The sequence below is a fragment of the Passer montanus genome, unplaced genomic scaffold (assembly GCF_014805655.1).
Source record: "Passer montanus isolate IOZ18808 unplaced genomic scaffold, ASM1480565v1 scaffold10, whole genome shotgun sequence".
Taxonomy (NCBI): Eukaryota; Metazoa; Chordata; class Aves; order Passeriformes; family Passeridae; genus Passer; species Passer montanus.
The window spans coordinates 21,055,637-21,070,446 of NW_024356505.1; the positions used below are offsets into that span (position 1 = coordinate 21,055,637).

The window sequence follows — 14,810 nt, forward strand, 5'->3', positions numbered from 1 at the left end:
GTTATTCTTAGGTTCTTCTATGAATCTATAAGAAGCAAGAGTTTGCACTCAAATTTGCATTGGAATTATATGCAGTTTTCAAAAAGCTGAATTAAATACCTCAGGAACTGCTGTGATATTGCAAACTTTAAAAAAACTCTATGAGATTGTACAGAGTGTTAAACAGTACTTCAAATTTGACTTTTTGCAATTTTTTATTTTTTTTTTGTGGAGTGAAGGGTTATTATTTCCTTTGTTATTTTTGATATGTTGGCATCATGATTAAATCTCATGTGAACATAGATTAGATTATTAAGCCATTGAAGAATGAATGATAATTTATACTGTTGTAAAGTATAAATTTTGAGGATGAGTTGTTTTTACTTAAACCTAGAAGGGAGATGTTCTTCTTAAATTTAGATCCTGTAGGTCTGGCACAAGAATGAATTCAAAATATAAACTGAAATGTGGAGTCTGTAACAAGCAGTTTGTGAGCTACAGTAAAGACTGGATTTTGTTGTATCTCATCTTACACCATGTACAGCTGGAAGTCCAGAATAACATCTGGGCTCTTTTAATTTGAATCAAACAAAATCAAGATTCAGGCATAAGTTTTACTTGCATGTTGAGCAAATTAGGGAATCTAAAAAGGAATACAGCTGTTCCCTAAGGAAGGTATTATAAAGAAAATCTAAAAAAACAACAGATGCAAACACACTGCCAATGAATGGGAGCATCTTTAATTTGTACTCTGAACTGGAAGCTTTCAGAAGCTTGCTGGAAGCTCACAGCACTGTATAGCAGCAGTGTACATGACTTGGAAAGGCAGTGTACATTTGCTTGTTGAAGGATCACATGAGAGCACTATGAATAGGTCAGACAGCTATTGCTGATCCTAAACAATCTGTCAACGACTGTCTTCATAACAGGCCATGTTATTTTTCTGATTTGGGGGTGAGCTGGCGTGTCCCTGGCCTGCCCTGGGACAGTGTTTGGTAGGGCAGCGCACAGGCGTGTCTTCAGGCACCACCCAGCTGGTATTTTCCCTCCGTATTGTCAAGGGCTCCATGTGTGGCCAGTTTGGATAAAATCAGTTGCAGTGAGATTGTTCATGGACTGGTGAGGAATTAAGCATTTTAAACACTGGTGAACTGTAGGATAAGTCCTGAAGAGGAGTTCTGCAAGGCAGGATATAGTTTGAATTACGGAGTCTTACGAGATCCTTTTCTGGTCCTTGTTTGTTAAAGATAATCTCCCTCTGCAAAGAAGGTGAAAAAGAAATGACGGTGTGAGGGCTGAAATGGACAGCATGCTGCTATAAACAAAGAAAGGTGCAGAGAATATCTTGTCAGGCCTATTTTTCCTTGAAGTAAAACTCTGTTTAACAGCTGCATCTTTTAGTGGCTTCAGTGGCACACTGAGAAAACGTCCTTAGCCTTTTCATTTTTTGGGCACAAATCTTGGTTTCTGTTGAAAATAAAAACTGGTTTTGGTGGTTTCATCAGAGCAGACATTTGTCTGCATCACAAAACCATTCAGTCTGGCACCAGAGCTCGTCGTTGCTTGAGTGGGGCCCAGTGCAGGAGAGCAGGGGTGTTGCAGGTCAGGGCTGCAGTCGGGACTGAGCGTTGAACGCTTGCCCAGTCAGCCCACTCTATCGGACTTTAGCCAGTGCTATTTACTTCGCTTTCACGAGCATCTATTTCTCTCTGTCACTTTCTCTGTCTCTCTTCCTCACGCACACTTAAAGAACAAAAACCTCTTTTATACAGCTAAGCATGTTAAATAATTTTTCCAAGTCAAAAAGGGAGAGAGACTGGAAAAAATTACAGCACAAAGCTCAGCTTGCAGATGAACGATTGCCTTGTCATCCTAATGTCCCCCTTCCTTTCCTGAAACCTCACTGGTGAGTGGGCTGTAAGCAACAGTGTTGGCTGGGCTCTGCTGGAGTGAGTGTCCAGAACAGGACTTTCTGCTGCCTTTCTCTCATTGTACAGTCACTTCTCTGCAGTAGCTCTTTCTGCTCTGTTCACAGTAGATAATTAATGAGTGACTCCAGAGTTGAAAACATCTATCCACGGAACATCTACTTGTCCTGGATAAATTAATTGATTTTACCTGATGTTAAGTTCTGCCTTTACTGCTGTTTGCCTGAAAGAGATTTCTCCTGCACACAAAAGGTGATCCTGCTGCTCTTTGCTGGAAGGGTCGCAAAGCAGGAGAAATGTTCCCAAACTCCAAGAACTTAGTAGAAAGTAGAGAACAAGGATTTAAGACATAAAGTTGCCATGAGCACTGTAGACATACCCAAGATTATTTAATCAGGTTTGGCTGTGGGCATCTGACTTGTTGCTGGATGGGGCTGACTGTGGGCTTGCTGGCTGTGCTGCAGGCAGTGCTGTGCCCTCGTGCTGTGTGTTTCCAGTACCGAGGTGGTTCTGTTGGTGCAGTCAGAGTCTTTGTTATATTGCAGTCTACTGTGGAGTCATACCTTAAGCACTGATACACATTGGGGCAGCTGCAGCTGGAATTACAAATACATTTTGAAGCTCTTGAAGACCCCACATGCCTCTGAAAATGGTGGAACTTAGGTCGTGCATTACTGTGTGGTTCTACAGATGTTATCCCAGGAAAAATGCCATTCACATACTTTGAATTTAGTGTCCTCTTCTCTGCATGTGCACTTTTTCCCCATATAAAGGTGTCTTACTAAAGCTCCTTTGAGCAAGAAAACTCCACATCATTATACCAGCTTTCAGAGGCCTGGAGAAGTGGGTGATTGCTGATTAAAATGAGACAAAGCAGTATGTCCTGAACAGAGGGAAAGAACTCTGTCATATGTTTCAGAGTGGGAAACTCTATTTCCTGTTTTGCTACGTGGGACTTGGTTCTCCTAATGCACATGTTCCACTCCAGATGCCCAGCTATTGTCTTCATCCGAAAGATGACCCCTTTGTTCCAATACATTGGGTATTTGTGATTCCAAGTAGAGACTGGTTTCTGTCAGCAGTCTTTTTTTTTGCATCAAAATCAAGAAAGGAAAAGGTAGCTAATACTGAAAGTAGGGGTAAAACTTTTTTTTTAGGGAGTACCTAATTTATAAAGTTGGGGTGTACAACGGGATTGCTGCTGAGTGACTTCTTGAGAACACAGGAATCTGAGGTTGCTGCTGAAATTTGGACTAAAAGGACGATCAACTGTTGTTCTTCAATACTTCCAGGTATGAAAGGCAGAAATTTTCTGTGCTTATGAACTTCCAGGATTAACCTGAGCCTAAGGAAGTAAAAGCAGAAATTATTCAGGTCCTCCTCCCCTTACTTGTCAATAAACCTCAGTCATGGCCTGTGATAGTCTTAATATCCCAGTCTTGTGGTGTTTATGTAAACACTGTCAATGCACAAGTACTGTTCTGGTTTTCTGTCATGCAGATGAATACCTTTTAGAGTTAGGTTGAGGCCACCAAACTTCTCATCTGTGTATTTGCTCAGACCTGCAAAATCTTAAAACCGTAACATATTATTATGCCACTGTTTATGTAACCACAGTCTGGTAAAGCATTTCTCCTACACATAAATCAAAGGCTCCAATTCGCTTCCTCTGTTATGGGTAAGCTAGGAAGTAACTCTTTCAAGGAAGACACTGTTCCAAAGAAAATTAAAGTAAATCCATGTTACTAGAAATCTTTAGGATGCGAGGACCGGTTTTGTTCAGTGCTGTGAGTGACCATACAGAGATACGTATGTGTTCATGTTGGTCCTACTGCAGTAGAAATAACAGTAAGCTCTTGGACGCATTGGCAGCAAGTATCTAATTCTTGGTCTTCTTTTTGACTATGATCCAGTTTATTTTCCAAGTGTACCTACTCATCTGTTTGACAACAGCCAAGAGAAATTATGTCCTACGTTTTTTTCAGGTCTTACAGTCAGATCTGCCTTTCAGTATTTCTTGCAGGCATCTTGGGCTGTTGGGCCTGATTTCCATCGCTGTTATCTCAGTTTGCTCAGGAAAAAATGTTCATGCTGTTTGAGAGCGGGAAACTTCACAGCAATTCTCAGATCATCTCAGATCAGATCAGATCAAAGCAAATCTAGTAACATTCAGGGGCTTTCTGGGATCAGTTGCAATCTACCACTCAGTAGATGCAATAGTTTTCAAAGTAATAACTGTCTTTCCTTTAAAAACATTAGGTATTCATATTGTAAAATGAAAGTGAACTGAGGATGCATTTGTCAGATTTTGTGTTGTAAGAAGCTATGGGGACTACAAAGAGCATCATCTGGTTTTCTGCATGCAAAAAATGCCAGAGTATTTTTGTTGGAAGGCGGGTATTCTGCTGGATTATAGGAGGATCCACTAGGCACTAAACACCTGATATAAAACAGAGACAGAGATTTGTAGCTGATAAGCTCCTGCTTTAGTACAATTAACTTGAAAAAATGTCTGCATTAAAACCCAGGTTCTCTGTTAGTGTCTCTTCTACAGTGTTCCAGTTCAGATGGACACGTTGGGCGGTGTATGACTCCCAGCCAAACATCTTGTTAAATACTTGCAGGATTTCCCATAGCGGAGCTTACTTTAATCAAATAATTCAAACGTTTCTTTTGTAAGTACAATAGAAGGGCAGGGCTTGTGTTTACAAAGTATTCAGTATGGAAATCCTGTATTAATTGAGGTACATTTACTTCACTTAGGACAGTGTCCACATAGTAACTCTTTAAATAAAAGGCCTTTTGCTGTTGCCTATTCCAGAGAGGCAGTCACGTGCAATGTTAATGCGTCAGATACAGAAAATCATGAGGAAATGGCTTCAGAGATGTGCAATGTAGCCAGCAGAGATGTTCCTAATTAACAAAGACAATTTTATGGGTGATATTCTCACAGTGAATGTAAGAGAGTATAATTTATAAAAAGTAGTTTTATCCCTGTGGAAACTACTAAATAAAGAGGCTGTGTCTTTCTCAATCTATTTCAAGAATGATCAGCAGGAGCAATGCCAGATGCTGGATTTTTGTAATATCATGGATTAATATAACCTGTGATTTAAATTACTGTCTTTCTAAGGTAGCAGCTATATTTTCTGTGAGTAAACACAATGTACTTCTATCCAGCCCAGTGCCAAATCTAGAGCTTTTATGATTAATAGTAAATTAGAGTTTCACATAAAGAGTACACAAAAAAGAAAGATAATATTAATACTCGGTGATAATATTATTACTCAGTAAAAGGTAACCAGAATTGTGCTTCTCTGAGTTCCTTATTTTGCTGTGCCAGAAAATACCAAAATCAAAATAACCCACATACAGAAGAATTAACAGAGAGTCAACATTTTCCTCCTCAGTGAGTTGGAAATTACATGTTGCTTCTAAGTTTAATACAGTGAAATCTTTTTTTCCTTTTTTTCTTTAATTATAACTCTGCTATAGTTGAAAATATGTTTCTTTACCACTGTATTAAATACCTGGCAAAAGGGGTGTTCTAGAACATTTTAGGTGAATGTAGGTCAACACAAAGGAATCATACAGTTGGAAATATTTTCCAGTGTTTATGTTCAGATGTTGAGACCTGTCTGGCTCCTCTCTATTTGCATGTGTTGGGGTTATAGGCAGTCCGGCTACATTCCACGTTGATTTATATAAATATATTACAGATTATTAACCTCCAGCCAAATACCAGTAAATTTCACTTTTCAGGAAGGTTTGTGACTTTTCACAAAACTTATTTATCATGTACAGGACATGTACACCCCACTGAGGTAATCTTAGAGAACAGTATCTGTCGTTAGAAGAAATGTGCCAAAACATTTTCTCTTACAGTCACTGTGTTACCATAATAATTAATGTTTGTTTCTTCAGATTGTGATTACAGATTAAGTACAGATTAGTCTTCAAGTAGAGGTAGGGTGACAGTCTTATTATCATATTCTGGAACTCTGGTTCCTAATTTATTACTCACTGAAAAGCTTCCTTAACCTAAAATGAATGCGCATGTATACATTTTCAAAATATGATGGCTAATAATTTATTCAGTGTCAGACCAAAGATTATTTTGGAAATGCTGTCAAATGAAAGCACAGCCTTTCTATGGTAAATGTCAAGTGAAAAATACTGCTCTCTTAAACCCAAATTACATTCTTCCCAAGTGGTTATGCCAATCCTAATGTGAAATACATTGAGATTTAAGGTAAGAAATTAAATCTCAATGCAAGATCTCATGTACATCTTGTCCTTGTCTGTTTGTCAGATGTCCTCTGGGAAAAGAAGGGACCCCCAAGGCTTTGTGTATGATCAGTTGACTTCAAATACTGCATATAAAGCCTTTAGTCCTTGAACAAACAACAAAAATATTACTTGAGAACATTAACAGAAGTCCTACACTTCTTAATTCTAATAAAGTAATTATAAGGAAGAATGTGAAAGATAAAAGTAATAAACCAGCATCACTGATATGATGTTGGAAAAAATAAGCCATAGTACCAACACTAGTTTGGTCTGTTATCAATGAGAGATTCTTCAGTTTAACTGTCTAGACCTTTTTTCTCAGTAACTTCATTTTTTAAATCTGCTGTCACCTAGTAAAAGTAGATTCATTTTTCTGCCTCACCTCAGAGAGAAATGTGATCTGGTCTTGTAATATAAATGAATAAGCACATAAGTAAAGTATGTGTGTAGGGACGAAATGTCCTTCTTGCTGTTCAGATGGTTTCCTATTAGGATTTTGTTGAAGTGGGACTTGAAGAAGGATAATGAATATCACTGGTATGAATATAGGTGTGAAGCACAGAAGGATGGGCAGATGTTCTTGAAAAAGGTGAAACTTAAAGCTGGCATGGTAGACGGTGAGGATGAGAGAAATCCTACTTAAAAAGAAAAAGTAATAGAAAGTAATCAGATAGGAATGTGGTTATGAAGAGCTTTGTAGATTAGTTCAGTGTTGTGCAACAAGGTGAAATGATAAAGAAGTTCCAGTAAAAGAATGACCAAAAGTGATGAAAGAAGTATTGACATGTTGTGCACAAAGCTTTTTTCCAATCAGCAATGCTGATTCCTTTCGTCCAGGAATTTGCAAGAGGAATCAGCGAGACAATTCTGTTTCTGCTGAAATAGATCAAATTATACAGCTGTGTAATGGTATACGTGGGAATTATGTGGAAAGAAACTGAAGGTGCATGCAAACACTCTTACGTATTTTTCAAAAATATTTCTGGCTTTTTTTTTCTTTTTTCTTTTTGCTTTTTTTTTTTTTTAATTTGTCAGTACTGGAGCCTAGAATGTGTATAAATATGTCATATATGTAATATAATTTATAATTATGTCATATAATTCATTATATGTCATATAATTTTCTGTAGTAACTCAGGTTACTGTGTCAAAAAAATAAATTATTTTCATGTAATTATTTTGCATTTAACAGTTGATGAGTTCTTATTAATTAATCCTATTTCAGAATTCACAAGTGAGAGACTGAGATGGTAATTTTGATACATCAGCTGTTATCTGATGAATCAAGAGCTCAAAGATTGGTCTTGATTCTTTGGAATGCTCTTTTCCATTCTGTATACTGTAAGAAATTTAAATAGACATGCTTGAGATGCAAGTTACATTTATACTGGTTCCTACATACTTACCTCTTCTCTTCTTTTCCTCTTCTCAGATTGTTTGATGTGTGCACCGTGTCACGAACAGACAGAGAGACCAAGTTAACATTAGTGTTTGAACATGTGGATCAAGACTTGACTACTTACTTGGATAAAGTTCCAGAGCCCGGAGTGCCTACTGAAACTATAAAGGTATTTAAGGAGAAAGATTTTAGGAGATAGTATTTCAGAGATAAATCAGACAAACTGTGTTGTGATCTCACAGGATTTTGTTGCATCAAAATTGAATAGTGCCGAGCTTGGGACATGAACTGCAGCACAAAGTAACAGATATAATCTCTTTGTGAAAATGGTGCACTTGTGATTTTATTCCTCTTTCAGAGTTCTAAATTTACTGAATCTCTACTGTTGTACCAAATGTAGCATTCAAGCACAGGAAGGACAGGGACCTGTTGGAGCAGGGTCACCAAGCTGATTAGAGGGATGGAGCACTTATCTTACAAGGAAAGGCTGAGAGAATTTGGATTGTTCAGCCTGGAAAAAAGAAGGCTTAGAGGTGACTTAATTGCAACCTTCCAGTACCTGACGGGAGCCTACAAGAAATATGGAGAGAGACTATTTACAGGAGCATGTAGTGACAGGTAAAGGGGAGTGGTTTAAGACTGAAAGAGTATGTTTAGATTAGATATTAGGGAAGAATTCTTTACTGTGAGGGTGGTGAGGCACTGGAACAGGTTGCCCAGAGAAGTCATGGCTGCCCCACCCCTGGCAGTATTCAAGGACAGGTTGGATGGAGCTCTGAGCTACCTGGTCTAGTGAAAAGTGTCCCTGTGCATGGCAGTGGGATTTTTAAGGTGTTTTCCAATACCAGTAATGCCATTCTGTGACTCCAAGATTGCGTGAAATCATTAAGACCTTTGCTTCCAGCTGCAAGCAGATGATTCTGTTATTGTTTTGGCAGAGACTACTTGAACCTTCCCTTGAAGGTGAAGTGCTGGATATTGCTAGAATGGATAAAATAAATCCTGTACTCCTTATCCCTTTTCCTTTGCCTTTTATTTCCCCAAGAGACTACTTTTGTTTTATGTCCTTCTTGCCAGGAGAGTTTGTGTACATTCTGAGAGCAAGAAATGTTCATTGTTGGCCTGTGGTGTGCTCTGCAGTGGATGGGCTGAAGGGTGGAGGGAATCATGACCAGTTGCTACAGAAGCTGGGAAGGCTCTCAGTAACTGGGAGGACAAGAATGAAATTTTGTTGTCATGGTATCTCATATTCTGTGTTATCTCATATTCTGCATCTGTAAGGGAGGACCCCTACCTACGATAGGATGTGCTTGCATTACTGTTATTAAAATGCATATACCAACTCCTCTGCTTTCCTGGCAATTTCACAGCAAAGTGCCACATTGAGGATCATAGGTTGAGGTGTTAGACAAAAAGTTTATACCTGGGAAGAGAAGCAGAGGGATTGGTGTTGCTACATTTTGACTGTGTCTGTTTAACATTTGTTTTGATTTTTTTCATTTTCATGAGGAGAAATAATTTATGCTTTCAGACATGCATTATCTTCCACTTGTATAAGTACTTTCTGGAGCAATATTGTATCATCTTAGTCTGGCAAAAGTCCCCAGGGAGGAAAAGAAAACATGAAAACTATTGAAAATTGAGTTGTTTTAATAACTCTGTTAACAGCTTCAAATTTAGGAGTTGTTTGATCTTTCTGTATAAAATTAGAACTAAAGTGAATAAAGATATATTCACTGATGCCAAAGTCACATATGTATATCAGTCAGTTCCAGAAACCCATGTTTTTAACCAAACGTAGTGGATGAAATAATTTTTTTTAAAAATGGATACAGCTTTGATTCAGTCAGAAGAAGACTGGAATGTACCTATTATATTGTAAGACTAATTTATTATAATGCTGTTAAGGTTGTATATTCCTCCTAGGACTTTGAAGCTTCTTACGTGAACTGTATTTCAACTTAACAAACATCTGTGAAAATAAGATGGTGGTGACTGGCATATTATCTAACTAAATATACTGAAATTGATGGGAACTGAAAGACCAAGCCTCTGAAATCTCAGTTTGAAGTGTCTTTTGATCTATGTGTCATTTAAAGGAAATACAAGACATGAGCACTGTACTACAGTAATTGTGATTACTAAAAATTCTGTTCTGAAATTGCACTAAGAGACTTCTCAAATATATGTTTGAATATACATTTCATGGAGATTTTATACTGATGAAGGAAATTATTGTGCTTACATTCAAAAAGCACTATTCTGCATAAATGGTTTACTAGTCAACCCGGTTGCTATATCTGGTAGTTTGGCACAATAAAGTAGAAAAGCCACACAGAAACAAAGCGGAGCAATTTTGGTCTTTTATGTACAGTGCGAGTTCAGCTGCAACCAGTGAAATTAGTGACTGTAAAATTCAGCTTGTGGTACATAATCACTTTTTAAATGGGTGAGGAAAAATGTAAAATTGTTGTTTACTTGGTCATTGCTGTTGATTTCAACATTTTCACAGTAGCTGATGTGTTTTTTCTTGAATCCTGTTTAGCTCAGGAAAAGAGAGAGATTCAGTTAACTTAGGTTGCACCCTGTTGCTTCATATTTCTGTCAAAATATCCAGTTTATGGAGGTACTTTCGCTGATAGTCAGGGCTGATCACGTGAGGAAGGGTCTCAAGGCTTATTTTTAGTATATTTCAATACCTTTGCAATTATAGTCTTTATGGATATTCCTAACAGAAACTGAAGTAAAACATACCTCTCCTGGCTGTAGGGAAATACTGCGATTTTGTAGCAGCTGAGCATTTAACCCAGAGCACATACATCGTTAAGTGACTAATCTGACTTTTTATAGTTTGGCTTTTGAGGTTAATATGGATTTGTACTTCATTTATTTTCCAGAATTGCAGACAATTTGTGTAGAGTATTTCCCCTCACCGCCAGCACAGTACAAAACAACTGCCAGCATTGTAAGACCATCTGTTAAAGTTCTGTGTGTGTCAGCAGCACAGAAGTGCCAAATGAGCCAAGCCCTGGATAGCTTGAAGGACCTAATATACCTCTTTGGCACCATGGTGTAAAATCAACAGTTGTTAGTGGACCTTGAATGACATAAAATTACTGTGAGAGAAGTACCAGCTCCAAGAGATCTTTTTTGTGTGAATTGACTACCATCATTACATACCATTTAGGGAAGGGAGGTTCAGCTTTTGCTGGTTTGGGACATGCTAGGGTTTTTGGTTACCAGCTGTCAATAAATAAAAGTGACACTGGTACCATTTTAAGAACTTTATGTTTTGCAGGCAATTGTCAGACTGTAGCAGTTCAGAGAAATGAACCATTATTGATCATTCAAACACAGCTAGAGCTTTTGCCTTAATGCTGCTCAGCAATGCCTTTCTAATGCCTAAGTACCTGCAGTAGGAGTCGCCCCAGAGGGTGTTTTATTAAGATACAGACAGGTGTCCATAACATGATAGAAGAGAGGTAGTTTTCCTGTGAGACATTGTCTGGTAGTGGGAATACACACCCAGGATCTAGAGCAGACTGCTCACTTCCCCTTTCTGTCACCAGGAGCGTGAATGCTCTTGTCCATTTCTATGGCTCTGGCTTCTGAGTTCTAGGTTATTCTGAACAGAGGAGTTTTAAATCTTTTCTGCTGAAGCCCTTCCATTATTATTTAATTGAGTCTACTTTGAGCTAGAGGGATGGTGAACACTACTCTAAATACTTGTGGACATAGTGTTCACTTTTGAAAGTGAACTTTAGTGTTCACTTATTCGGTCTTTAATCTACTTAATAAGCCTTTGTAATTGCTGGATGTAGTCACGCTCACACTTGCTAGCTTCCTCTGTCAGACCTGATTAATATATGTTCCATATGGCATGAATCAGAATCAGCAATGACAGAATCTTCCTTCTTTCGTCTCTACCCATGGTCTCCTCCCTTCTATTCTTCCTGGGATGCTCTTTAACTTTAGGGCAGTTTATGTTTGTTTAAATTAAGTTTAAATGAGAGGTATGAGTTCAGTTTCCTTAGGACACAGCTGTTAGTCATGCACAGGTCTTTGGTAATGTTAATGGTCTTAGCAGTTGAGCCTTCGAGAGCCTTGGCTCATTAGGAACTTTTCTTAGCTGGCATAAGGGTAGCGGAAGTGGGAATGACACATATGCCACAGAACGATGATTTTCTTTTAAATAGTTAACAGACCACTGAAGCATTTTGATGCCTTAGCCTTTGGGACTGAAGCATATTTAAACTGTGTAGTCACATTTCGTTTTGATGCTTGTGAGACTGGCGTGGGGTTTTTTTTGCTCCTAAGTAGTTTTGATGTGGATATGGTTGTTTATAACACTAACTACATTTTTCATGTAGAAATCATGCAGATGCAGCCAAGATGGAGTTTATTGATTTAAGATACTGCAATGTATTTAATAATACTTAGCTTTAAATTGATCTATGCATGTAATGGCTTTGTATATAAAACTGTACATTAAGTGGTTACAGAATGGTTCTTTGGAGTTCCATCCAGTCGTCTTGTGCTGCCAGACCAAAGAGACTTTGAAAGTGAGAGGGGACAACAAACTTTTACTGAGGTTCTTTAATTTTAGCAATGAATAAAGTTAACTTTGTGAGGTAATGTCATTCCAAGTAGACTTACTGTGGCTTCTTGCAATAGTTTTCTTAGAGAAATGTAGAATTTGGGCTACATGTGCTAAGTGGGTTGTGCATGTTGCAATCTAACAGTCAGCACAGGAGGGAACAAAACAAAGGTTTCCAGTACAGCAGGTGCATATGTTATCTCTCATGGAATGTTGCAAAAGCTGTGGATGTCTTTCTGCTCAGTTCCGTGATTCATGAATCTTCATGGTGTTCCCTCCAGCCTTGAACAGGGCAGGCAAATCACAGAGTGAGCAGGGTTTCAGTGTATATGCTTTTCTCTCCTGTGTCCTGGTTCCTCACCCAAGTGAATAGCTTCTGTGACTATTTTTTGGATATTTACTTCTTTACATAGAAAGCTGGTATACCCATCTCATTCAGGTGTACAGATTCTGGTATTTAGATGCCTAAAATTTATAAAGTACAGCAGTGAGTCTAATTCTCTTTTGTGAGCTTATCAGGTAGTAGCCCATAAATTGAATTTTTAAATATTAGTGTCAGGATATATGTTATTGTTGCATCCCTGTTAGTTTACATTACCTGCTATTAAACTGGGCAGACTGGTCACATCTTTGCAAGACTCTTAGAAAATTAATAAGAAGATACTGTTTCTCAGAAAGCAGACCAGTGTTCACTGCTGTGAGGTGACTCAGCCATATACCATGGTTGTACCTGCTCAGTTGATCACGTATGAGATGTGAAGCAGATGTCACACAATCATGCAGTTCTGAAAATAAAGCAAGAAATTCCAGGAAAACAGATCCACCAGTACTGAGAGTCTTCAGAGGGCGGCTGCATTTAACAACATCAAAGTTAAAAGTCACTAAAAAAAATAATTGAATTAATAAGAAAGATACTAATAGAAGAGCTGTTATTATTATTTTCCTGTCAGTGCTTTTATGGTAAAGAAAGAACAAAACTTAGTGAGGAATTTGGAGAGTACAAATAATGTATCAGATCCCCAGCTGATACTAACAAGTGTAAATCCATTAGCTTCAGTAAAATGGTGCCCATTTACAGCTGCTAAGGGTTTCATTTTTGTGGATTATATTGCAACAAATTTTGTTCTGAATCTGTATTATAAATTAAAGAAGAGTTGCCAATACAAATAAATTAAAAACAAAAGGGCTGAACTGATATATCATCATGGGATAAATCTTTTATTTTCTTTCACTGTTGTCTGCATGAAAGGGTAGCAGGAGACAGTAGGTGTCCTGCACAAGCTCTGAAGGAGCTAAACATTAAAAAATGGATATTCTCCAGGATATCCACTCTCCAGAGTGGCCGTTCCCTGTGTTGTAGGTGGTGCAATTTCTTTCCCATGCTGTGCTGCATGTAGAGACATCTCACATCTCCTCTGGCTGCTAGCAGGTAGCAATGTACAAGCTGACCAAGGGGCTAGGAGGAGTCATGATTCTGTAAATAAATGATTCTGTGCAGCTCACAGGATGCTACACAATATAGTCTGGTATCCTTGCAGTTAATTCTTTAGATTGGACCTTTTTACTGTTAGTGTACAGCCACTGATTTTAATTATGGTGGTGTTAAATATCTTTGAATTCCTACCATTTCCAAATTCAAATGCAAACCTTTTCAATCTGATGATAATGTATAGTTGTTTTTGCAATGCTGTAGCCTAGGACTGCAAGGACTTCCGTTGCTTGCAAACTGAGAGCTCATAAAAATGTGAGGCACTCCAATAATTTTAAATCACTCTGTCCTGACTAGAGTGATTTAAAATCATTGGAGCGCTTCACATTTTTTCAGTTGTTCCAGTTTGGAAAGCAGTCAAGCAACACTGGAGCATAATGCATGAAAGCAACCTGCCTGAAATAATAATTTTAGTCTTTCAAAACAATGACACTGAATTAGAAATGTCACTGTGAAATTATGTCTATCAAGGGTTCTGTAAATAGACATCTCAACCTACTTTTCTTTTGTGGTCTCTTCTCTCAAGGCAGCAGTGCAGTCTGGTAGGGCCCTTAGGGACACATCGTTTTTGAAGTCAGAAGGAAGCTATTGTTTTCAGTAGATGGAGGGCCAGAAATCATCTTTATTCAGAAAGTCAGAGGAAATTAAGAAACTGAAGAGATTCTGAATTGTGGGCAGGGAAGGTGATTGAGCATTGGTAGAACGGATTTATGATCAAGTCATTGCAAAATTGCAGTATTACAAACACTGGAAGTGAAATGTTGCTATCAGTTCATTTCATTTCTGTTAGTTCAGCAGAGCTGGTCATGAGTGTGATGCATAAAAAAGTTTATGGGTCCTGCTGCTCTGCATTCCCTTGAGACACTCTCAGATTATTAATGACACTGGGTTTTTGCTACTGGAACATCAATGTGGTACCAGTTGCTATGTGAAATGCTTTGGTGACACTGAAAGAAGGGGAGCGTGTGGTAGGAATAACTGTCAATCAGGTACAGAAGTGGGGCTGAGCTGCCAGGCAGCATCTCAGAGACAGTGCCACACCATTCTGCATCCAGCCAGTAACAGTTCCTCCAAGTGGGGAGTATTTTTGAGATGCCTTCTTTTGTCTCATCATAGTGGTGCTCAGGC

The 14,810-nt window shown here is 38.3% G+C and overlaps 1 protein-coding gene across 6 annotated transcripts in view; it reads left to right on the forward strand.

Moving 5' to 3' along the window:
* CDK6 (cyclin dependent kinase 6) overlaps positions 1–14,810 on the forward strand; it is a 136,148-nt gene that overhangs the window by 23,926 nt on the left and 97,412 nt on the right. For all 6 annotated transcript variants that reach the window (XM_039704975.1, XM_039704964.1, XM_039705009.1 and 3 more), the window contains one exon: positions 7,630–7,765. In XM_039704975.1, the coding sequence (XP_039560909.1) occupies positions 7,630–7,765 (136 nt within the window). The remainder of the gene's footprint in view (positions 1–7,629; positions 7,766–14,810) is intronic.